This window comes from Bemisia tabaci, chromosome 2 (genome assembly GCF_918797505.1).
Source record: "Bemisia tabaci chromosome 2, PGI_BMITA_v3".
NCBI lineage: Eukaryota > Metazoa > Arthropoda > Insecta > Hemiptera > Aleyrodidae > Bemisia > Bemisia tabaci.
Genome location: NC_092794.1, coordinates 2824556 through 2835506, shown reverse-complemented (window position 1 = coordinate 2835506; position 10951 = coordinate 2824556). Strand labels below are relative to the sequence as shown.

Sequence of the window (10951 nt, the reverse complement as noted above, 5' to 3'; positions counted from 1 at the left end):
AAGGGATCCCCCCCCACCCTTATGAGGTCCTTTTTTTAGTCACAAGACTCATTATCAATGTACTATGTGTGCAGTTTTTAAAAATTCCCTCATACTCAAAATCCTTCAAAATTCCTGCGGTGACAGGTTAATTGCTGGGAAAAGCAGCATCAGAATGGATATCTTAATTTTGACGTTGTTCCCTCTCATACTCTCTGATAAAAGCTGATTAAACTTTCAGCCTTCCCAGAAAAATAGCGAATCCTCAATGTATTAAACAGTGGCCAACTGCGCCAGGATCCATTCTGTGCAACACGGTCGAGGGTCGACCACCTCAAAGATCATTCCCAATATTTTGTCAGGTGATAGCGGGAGCGTAGTACTACATTCTTACCACATAACGTAAAGCGTAAAGCTTGCCGTTTGATTTTGTCATGAATGAACGGAGCTTTGGAGTGGGGGGTATCTCCTACTCCCCTCCAATGGAGCGCGGCAGGTTTTGTTTTGATCAGCTCGCTTCTCTAACCTCTCGCAGTAATGGCGGGCTTGAGCGATGCGTACACATTGCTCTGTAAACATAAAAATAGTTTAATTCGCGAGTTAAATTCTACGAATATTCTGTCGGAGTTAGTGAAAAATCAAGTGTTTACGGCTGCCGAAGAGAATCTAGTGTTGAGTGAGGATGATGATGATGTGAAGTGCGATATTTTCATTAGATTACTGTCGGAAAAAAGTGTGGATATCATTCGCGAGTTCTGCTATGCTTTGGATAACGAATGCACCCATGTGGTAAAGCTGAACGACCTCACCAGTGATTCCCCTGGTTAGTTTTTATAATCATATATTTAAATATTATTTAGCGTAGATCGCATCGTATAGCCAGCTTCTTTTTGCTACTTGTGAGTTTCCTATCTACATGAGGGCTCAAACACCGGCATTGTGAATGTTTGGACACTTGTTGCTCACTGAATGTTTCTGCCTCATTTGTTTTCAGTTTCGTACCTTCTTACGTTTAGGTTCCTTGGTTTTGATAATTTGTGATCAGACCATTCTTGGCATTTAAATACTCTCCATTTTCCTGTTTCATTCATTAATTGCACAAATGAATGATTTTATGAAATTTCATGATCTAAAGGTAACGTTGAAGTCGAACTTGATCTCTTGTCGGAAGCCCTATTCTAATCTTCATTAGGTAGGTGACACTCTGTAGAAGGAAGTCGAAAGTAGATCTTAACTTCACAGCCCTCTCGACTGTACAAATTTTCCTGATCCTACCAATTATCTATGTGATGCCCTGGAGTTAGTTTTGAAATGGGTTTTATATTCCTGTTGATTAGAACTGGGGAAAGAAGAGAATAGACAGAAGTCGCATCAGTCCGAATACATCAATCATCAGTTGGCCCATTGGTTAGCATGTAAATATCTGTTAAATGGTGCAATTTTAGGATGTGACATTTGTCTATTCTTTTCTTTCCCCATTCTAGCTCAGCGTAATGACTGCTCTCCCAGCCCAACTTCCAACTTGTCCAGACATTTATTTTCAAATGAAGAATTGATGAATGCGTAGTATCACGAAAAAAGGGGCTTTTTTTTTTATCTGCGGAACGCGATGGTAGCGGTTCGGGCTGGTTCAACCAGCCTAACTGCAACCTCAACCCACTTTGGAAAGGTGGTCCAAGCGTTCCACTGGAACACGCTAGTGGAACGTGATGAAAAAGTGGTGCGTTCCATAGTGATCATCTTCGGTTCGGATGAAAAAAAGCCCTAAAGATTATTCTCAAGTCAGATACTGGAATTAGTATCTCAACCATTGCCAACTGGTTTCACTGTTTGCGGGTGGTGTACCAATGCTGTAGATAGTGACAAGGCTCAATGGTAAGGATGGCTGCATCTGAGAAAAAGTCTGCGAGCAATGAGCTATGAAGCACCTCTTATCATGTATCACACAATGCTTTCAAATTCATCCAATAGGTACTATTTAATTAAGCGATGCAAGTTTTATTTTTTCAATTATTTAATTTTTGGAAGGAGGGTTGCTTCCAGAGCTGGTCTGCACTATCTACTTGGTGTAATCAAAAGAGAAGAGAATGCTGCCAATTGCCAATAGTGTTGCGGAAAATTATGTCAATTCAGGCATATTTGAGATGGAAAATTCTATCAAAAATAAGAATTTAAAATTTCTCAATGAATTTTATGAAATTTTTGGGTAATTTAGTCTGATGAGTTTTAAGATTTAAAATTGTTCTATGACGTTTGTATTACCTCCACCTCCCAGGCGTTCTGTTTTCATTTGCAGCATTCATAGCTTGTCGTGTTCACTTACCATACAATGGAACAAAACTCTTCACGATTCAAAAATTGTCTCCACCAATTTCAAAAATGCGACCAAGCAATATCTGTCCAACAGGCTAATTTTTGCGTGCAATCAGTAAAAAAATCGGTCACATTCTCTCGTTTCCTGAACGAGGAAATGTAACCCCATTCCAAGGTTGTAAAATTGACTCAAACAATCCTCTTTTTTAAAAAAATTATTGGTACCTGAGAAATTTTTGCACAAAATATGTCTGATTTTTGCAGAAAATCAGCAGAAGAAACCAGTGAAATTTTCTGTTGGAAACGCTTAAAACTCTCCTGTGACATTGATATCTGCGAGGGAAGATTTGACAGTATTGAAATGTAGTTAGGTTTTTTCTCGTAGGAAACAGCGATTTTTATTTAGAAATGATCGACACTTTCCTAAAAAAATAGCAATTTATTGGTGAAAATTTTGCTACGTCGAAATCGAGATGCTTTATTTTTTTTTAGGTAATGACGAGTATTTGCAGATCGTACGCATTCCTCGTATGCAAAACGCAACATTTTCGCTGACTTAGCGACGAGGCTCCAAATTTCAAAAGTATGAGCCAGAATTTTTCGGAAACAAACGGGTGAAGACATGAATAGAAACAATGGAGACGGATAGGAAAGAAATTGGATTAAAGTCTGCTACTGCCGTGCTAAGGAGAAACGCCGCATGAACATTCAATAGTTGCCAAATTTCCTTCGATGAAATGTTTATTTCTGGAGGAAGTCATGGATATTTTTACTTGAAATTTTCAGAAATTTCAGCTGAAATTGCAAACAAAATTATCTGAAAAATTAGAGGAAAAATATTTACAAATTTTCCCAAAAATTCGTGATTTCCTAAAGGAAATTTGGCAATGCCTGAAGGCTCATACGGCGTTTTTCCCGAGCACGGCAGTGGAGGTATGCCCGTTATGGGGCTCGGCCATCGTCACTGCATTCTTCTCATTTTTTAGAAATCCCGTCCCTCTTTGTTGCCTCAAAGAACCATATCCAACCCTCCCCCTCCTCCCCTCTGTCCCTCTTCCTTCGCTACTGATCTTTCGGAAATGCACCAGCGTGCAGAGTTGCCGTATGCATTCCTACGCTGTCGGAACCGACTGACAGTAGAGTCCCTTTATACTGAGAGTCAAGACAATTCGGCTCATGGATGTCACAAACGGGAATAAAGATTACAGAAATTGAACGTTTTTCGTAATCTTTGATCGGCCCCATTCTCAAATGCCTTTCTCCGTTCCTCCTCTCATTCCGTTTGTTCCTTGCCGAACCCGTAATTCCCTGGTCCATTCCAGATTATAATCTTTGCAATCGGTGAAAATGTAATCTTTATTCCCGTTTGTGATACTGTGGAGGCCTAAAATTCTGGAACCAATCAGAAATGGATTCAAATTGTCTTGACTCTCAGTATAAAGGGACTCTAACTGACAGATAAGAGGGCTACAAATGGACTACATTTTACAACAATAAGGAACCACAATTTCTGGTTCGTCCATAAAAACACTTACATGCATAGAGGAACTAATAGTGCTACGCTTGTTGCTACTAAGTTTTCTGCAGCGTTCCTCTTCTCGCGGTCATGCTTATGGTCAAACATCTAGAAATTCTGAAAGAACTTCGCAAAATCCCTTCAGTTTCAATTCCAACCCTGATAAAAATTTGACTATAGGAGCTGCGTTCGAAAATACCATAGGAAAATACACGACGAATGGCTGGCTACACTGCCGTGCTAAGGAAGAACGCCGTCTGAACATTTAAGAGTTGCCAAATTTCCTCCTAGAAAGTATTTATTTTGAAAGAAGGTTCTGAATATTTTTCCTTGAAATTTTCAGAACTTTTAGATCTAATCACCAACAAGATTCTCTGAAAAATTGAAAGATAAACATTTACAAATTTTCCTGAAAATCCGTGATTTATCGGAAGAAAATTTGACAACGTCTGAAGGTTCACGCGGCGTTTTTCCTTAAGCCCTGGATAGACGATCGAATTCCGAACCAATTCCGATCAAAGTAGACATGCTGATGACTGGTGGTCACCATCTACCATCAAATTTTGACGGGCCGTACTTTTTTGTTCAAAGTAAGATCAGAAAGGAGTGCCACCATTCATCTTTTCCTGCCTCAGGAAACATTTCCGCCAAGTTTCCATTTTAAAATGAAGCAAATCAATGCGTTTAAGACTGATGACTCCCGACACTATGATGCTACTTTGATCGGAATTGGTTCGGGAATTTGATCGTCTATCCAGGGCATTTGGGCGGCGGAATGGTTCCCTCTAGGGCCTTGTCTCCACGAGCCGTTTCACGAGATTTGTCCCTGGGAAAAATCCCACTCACGAAGTTGGGAAAAATATTGAGTTAATCAATATTTTTCCCAGTAACCAAGTATGGTACTTGTACCCCTAGGACCCACTGAGAGGAGAAGAAGAAGTGAAAACGAATTGTGCGATATTTTCTTCATTACTACATTGTTAATGTTTGTTTAGTTAAAATAATGTGTCTAATTGTCAATTGAGCGCAATTATTATTTTAATCCCGGTTAAACACTCGACTTTAACCAATTTATCTTCCCGCGAAAACTAGTCGCAGGACTGTATGAGCCCCGTCCCGTGGAGACGGTAACTGGGAAAAATCCCAGAAGTTTCATTCCTGCGATTCGAACTTGGGACAAATCCCATGAAAACGTCCCGTGGAGACAAGGCCTATATAGCGTGTAGCGGCGTGAATTTTAGCAAATTCGGGTCTCGGGCACTGCCTACGCGATGAGTCGAAAAATCAGAGCCGTGTCATGAGCGTCCCGACTCGGTGCGGGTACAGGACCGAAGAAAAATCCTCCCGACCCTCCGTCAGATTGGGCTCCAATTTCATTTGAATTCAAGCCGTGGATCACTCGTGAAACAAGGAGCGTTTAGAGGACAATTCGACAACTCGCGGTGTTAGAGCGTGGGACTCTGCCCCCTTCCACGCTGCTCGCTTCATTGTCGGACAGTTCCTGCCTCGCCGCGCTCCTTCCTCAAATGGACGTATTTCTGTCAAACGGAACTATGTGCATTATGACGTGAGCCCTGGTATGCATGTATTCTTAAGCGTCTCAGGGCTCATGTCTTAATGAACATAGTTCCGTTTGACAGAAATGCGTCCAAATATCATTCATCATTTTTTCTGTGTTTTGCTCCGTGAAGGTGTTTTTCTGGCCATTCAACGTAGATCGTAGCTCACCCCTCGCTCCTGGCCAGTGGCGTGGCGTGCTTTGCGATGTATCGATTGATTCCCCATTTAAACCCGTGGAAAATAATCGATACGCAACCAACACCTTAATAATCGATTCTTTACCACAGCTTCAAATGGGGAAATAGTATCGATGATCGACCATTCACACCTCGCCACTGCCATTAGCCTCTATCGTTTATGGGACGATTCTATTGGCTGTCTTCGGATCGCGACTACCGTCTTTCGATGAATGAGTCGACGATTTAGGCAGTTTTCAGGGGAGTTTCAACCAGTGGCGTGGCGTCGACACAGGAAAGCCGAAAAACCAAGCGGGGACGCTACTTCAGTATTTAACTTCCATCGCCTTCTTAAGGCGCAGGGATACAACTATTTGAACTCTCCGGAACGCGTGAGGTATCTCGCTTCAATTGAAGGCGTTTTCGAATCTTCTGTATTTACATGACGAGACCTTCCAAATTTGTCTGCACTTTATTGTCGATTTGAGTTCCTTTATTATTCAGTTAAAATATTCCTGCTTCTTAATTTTTAATTTTTCTGGTAAATTTTTATTTTTGCGAAATACAATCCTGGCTTACGCGCTCTTAAACTACGGCCTGAACGGTCGAAACTGCAGTAGTTGCAGAAGAAAACCGAAAAACAACGCGAGGACGCTACTTCAATACTAAACTTCCATCGCCCTGCTAAGGCGCAGGGATACAACTATTTTAACTCTCCGGACGCGTGAGGTATCACGCCTCAATTAAAGGCGTTTTCGAATCTTCTGTATTTTCAAGACGAGATTTTCCAAATTTTTTGCATTCTATTGTAGATTTGAGTTCCTTTTATTATTTAGTTAAATTAATCCTGCTCCTTAATATTGAATTATTCTGCAAAAAGTATCCATTTTCGAAATACAACCCTGGCTTTAGCGCCCTTAAACTACGTTATATTTTTGCATTTTATTGTAGATTTGAGTTCCTTTTATTATTTAGTTAAAATATTCCTGCTTCTTAATTTTTAATTTTTCTGGTAAAATTTTCTTTTTGCGAAATACAATCCTGGCTTTCGCGCCCTTAAACTACGGCCTGAACGGTCGAAACTGCATTAGCGGCACAGGAAAACCGAAAAAAAGAGCTCAAAGAAACTCAGGGAACTCTTAAGAGAAATCGTAGAATTTCGCAAGGCATTTTGCAGCGAGACCCTAAAATTTATTCATTCAGCCAGGACATAGCATGTTTTCATTTTGAAGAGACTTTGTGAAGAGACTCACAGCAGTGAAAAGAGCTTAGTATTTTTTTCGCACTGACTCGGAGATTTTAACGCAGAGTAGAAAAGTTGGACGGGGCGGAACATAAGACGCAACTATTTCGACTTTCAATAAGGTGAAATTGCATCTCCCCGAAATGAAGGAGAACTTGAACTATTTTCGGTCGACTCAAAGACTTCAACGCATAAGTAGAAAAGTTGGATGCCGCGGAACATATGATGCAACTATTTCGACTCTCAAGAAGGTGATATTACATCTCCACGAAATGAAGGAGAACTTGAACTCTTTTCGGCTGACTCAAAGACTTCAACGCATGAGTAGAAAAGTTGGATGGGGCGAAACAAGTGACAACTTCCAACTTCTCTAATACAACTCTGACTTCATGAAGATAAAATTTCATTCCCACAAAATGTAGGAGAACTTGGTGTTTTCTTTTATTTCAAATCGGATCGCCCTACCCATTTTTCAGTTTTTGTAACCGAAAGTTCGGTTAGTATAACCAAACTTACGAGGTTAAAAAAACTGATGACAGAAGTTCGGTTACATGCATCTGACATTCGGTTACTCGACTTAAAAAATCGGTTATATTCTAAAATGTGAACATTCAACGCACTGATTTTTACAAAAGCTTATGATAAGGGTGTTGGAGGTTGGCAAAATCAGTGTACACACACTCATTTTTCTAGGGTGGACGTGTTGATTTTTTCCTCTTTTTTTTCAAGAGAATAACTGCTTAAGTGTTGCATTTTAGCAAAAATTGCTGCGGAAGCGTTGAATTTTCAGAAAATGTATGCGACCGCCTTTAATTTTTAGAAAATTAAGTTCTGTGTTCGCAATGTTATACTGCGTAGGCTGAACCCCTCGGTGCTCGAAACTGCGTAGGCCGAAGAACTTTCTACACCCCTGTATTGACCCATCACCTCCTGTATGTTGTACGTATTTTTGTATCTCAAGGCGAGTGTCGCCTTTATTTTCGATTAACCAGACTACCCGTATTGTGAGAATATGGCCTCTGGGCAGGATCCATTTCTGATCGGCTCAGCCGTCGTAGACGCCACAGAACTCTTCGAAATCAAATACTCGTAAATAGCTGCCTCTGTTTCAATTAATTAGGCAATTAATGAGTTGTTTTTGTTTCAGAGGCCAACGAGGAGATGGGGGAGACATTGCGACACATAGATTCCGACAAAGAAAGTGAGGAGTCTTGCGACCGTCTCAGGTAAGCTGCCTGCACTACTCATCACCGCGCATGCTCTGTACTGCCGCGCTCAGGAAGAACGTCGTATGGACATTCGAGAGTTGCCAAATTTCATTCGATAAAATGTTTATTTTTGAGGAAAATTATGAATATTTTCTCTTGAAATTTTAAGACACTATAGATCAGATTGCAAACAAAATTATCTGAGAAATTGACAGAAAAAGGTTCAAAAAATTACCTGAAAATTCTCGATTTGCCAAGCAAAATTTGACAACGCTTGAAGGGTCATACGGCGTTCTTCCTTAGCGCGGGAGTTTAGTGCGCAGGCGCAGTTCTATGCGCGCATCGCAACGGCGCGCGGGCCTGGACCAGGTGTTAATCACTCGAATCATTAGCCTCCATTTATACCATTACCATTGGACCATGGCTCTGGGCCGCGGCCCGGCGCGGCGTGGTGCAGCGCGGGCGGTGTTTTCGCTTTTCCCGTTCAACACCGAGGCGCTGGCACGTTTTACGCCTTTACAACCCGTCTCGAAGCAGTGCTGCCTGGTCGCTCACCATAAACGGGAACTTTCCCTCATGGAAAAAATACCGTGTATTCAGTGTAAAGATCCCTTAGTCATCGTTGACCCACAAGGATTTATCGGTATTCACCGGGGTTGCCACAGTCAGGGAAAACCGGGAAATGTCAGGGAAAATTTATTAAATCACCTTCATTTGCTTTTTAGAATGGGTTTGAGATTTGGAACAAGAAATTTTGCCTGAAAACTATTTTCAATTATGCCTATTTAACCATACGTCAGATTTTCAATTGTGAGGGAATTTCACCAAAATGTGTCAGGAAAATTAGAGAAATGTCAGAGAATTTCATTCTCTAAATTCTGTGGCAATCGTGATTCACGATGTCCGGTAAATTAAATACGATCAGCGGGCTGATAGATAAAGCGATAGACGAAGAAGACCAAGGGAAAATAAACCGATCCTATTCGCGGAAGCAGGTGGTTGCAATAGACAAAGGAGGTAAGTAATAGACTAACTAATGGCAACCCACGACAGTCTTTATGTTAAAGTTCATCATTTTCTCCATCAGTACATAACAACCAACAGGATTGCTCTATTTTTCCGTCGTTTTCTTTGTCTATTGCTTTATCTATCAGTTCCAATCATCAGCCCGCAGGATCCCTGCGTACTTGTTACAGTGTGTTACTTTTCGTGCTATGGACCTATAGTCGCCTATGGACATTGTCCGTTGTAATGAGGCCAGCGGGCCGATTATTGAAATTGATAGACAAGGCGATAGACAAAGAAGACATAGGGAGTATGGAGCTATTCTATTGGTTGAAATGGGTGGTTCCTTTACTTAGTTAGCTTAGCTTAGCTTTGTCTATCAAAATTTCAATAATCGGCCTGCTGGGTGAGACTAGTTTGACGCATCTTTTGTAGGAACGACTATGGTAAACAAAACTGGTGAATTCTATATACCTGGTATTTCTTCCAGGTAAATCTTACCAGCAATTCCCAAAGAAACTAGCGATATTTTCCGATGTTCTAGTTCTAGTTCGTGATGAGAATCACGAACTCGGGGAAGAAATTTAAAAGGGAGTTCATTCCTTCTCACTCTGTGCGGGAGTAACTGAAATATAGGCTAGGCGTGGGGAATTTTGAGTCACAAAAACTTACTGCTCTGATTTAAATCGGTCATTATCGTTTTAATTTCGACAACGTCGTACTTCTGATTCCTCGTTCGTCTTTTTGGATCTTCGGCCGAGTTGCGAGAGCAGCGTCCTGGCGTAGATAGTTGTTCTTCAGGTTGCCGAATTGGAAACAAAACGTCTTAGAGAGCCAGGTGGTTAGTCGAGGGTGTTGGCAGGGAAGTTTCATTCGCGCAAGGCGGGTTTATTAAGTGCGTTGAAATAGTCATCAGAAAATGTACAAGTTATCCGCTTTTAGAGAAGAGAGAAAATTCCGCAAAGCCCATTCCCGTCTTTGTTTTGTAAACTGACATGTAACCCTCTTGATTCTTTACTCATTATCGCGCCGTGAAACGTCATAATTTTCGAAGTTCCTTTTGCCATTGAGTCGAAAATATCGAATGACGCTCTTGCCTCAAAGTCGTGAAACCTCCGCATGTAGACCTGGAATGTAGAACTCACAACACTGGTCTCTTTTCGTTGAAAGGTGAGGGCGGTCTGCCCGCGCCGGCGGTTTTGCGGTCGACCGCCCGCTAATTCATGTAGAGTAATAACCGCAAATTCAAATAAGCCGTAAGCGTCTCTACGATTGAAAACTTTATGTCATCGTTTTGGTTTCAGCGTGCGGCCGCTTAAAAGCTATTTTTTGCGCGCTTCCACGATTACGAGTGCCCACGAGTGAACATCTCACCACACAACCGACCGCGCGGCGCATGCGCATCGGCCAAATTACTACGATTGGCAACGGATGAAGCCAAGGAAATCATTCAAATCTCAGATCTTTTCGTAAACTTTAGTCGGCGAGGATACAGAGAATCTATACTCCTTCATTTCAATTTAAAAATGCCGCCCTCCCCACAAATTTTCAAATCGTTAACCTTCTGTTTTCTTTCTTTTTATGCGTGAGTTGTGGCAATTTTGCAAGAAGCGCGCGATTTCTCCTGCCCATTCTCTCTTTAAATTGGCTTTCTCATTTTTTAAACGTTATCCCTCCCCCCGGCCCCGAAGAGAAAATAAAAGAAATTTTCCAATCAATATCATCTTTTGTTTTCTTTTTTCTCACATACGGGTTGCAACGCTTCTGCAAGAAACACGCAATTTTTAACGCGATTTTTCGGATTGTTTTTAGTTCACCTAAAGCCACAACACAACATTGTTTATGCTCTCTACAAAACTGCTAGACAAATCGCGGGTATGCCGCGATATTGAGGTGAGAAACGCGTAGGTTTTCCTATTCTTCACAAAACTGCCGAAGAAATCGCGTATTC

The 10951-nt window shown here is 41.3% G+C and overlaps 1 protein-coding gene across 9 annotated transcripts in view; it reads left to right on the top strand.

Moving 5' to 3' along the window:
• The first annotated feature begins 494 nt into the window (after positions 1–494).
• Positions 495–10951, top strand: part of pyd (zonula occludens-like protein polychaetoid) — a 321021-nt gene continuing 310564 nt past the window's right edge. For 7 of the 9 annotated variants that reach the window (XM_072296555.1, XM_072296554.1, XM_072296552.1 and 4 more), the window contains exons 1-2: positions 496–802; positions 7935–8013. In XM_072296555.1, coding sequence (XP_072152656.1) covers positions 517–802; positions 7935–8013 — 365 coding nt within the window. In that variant the 5' untranslated portion in view covers positions 496–516. Of the gene's footprint in view, positions 803–7934; positions 8014–10951 lie in introns of all 9 variants that reach the window. The other 2 variants (XM_072296556.1, XM_072296559.1) reach the window with 1 other exon arrangement.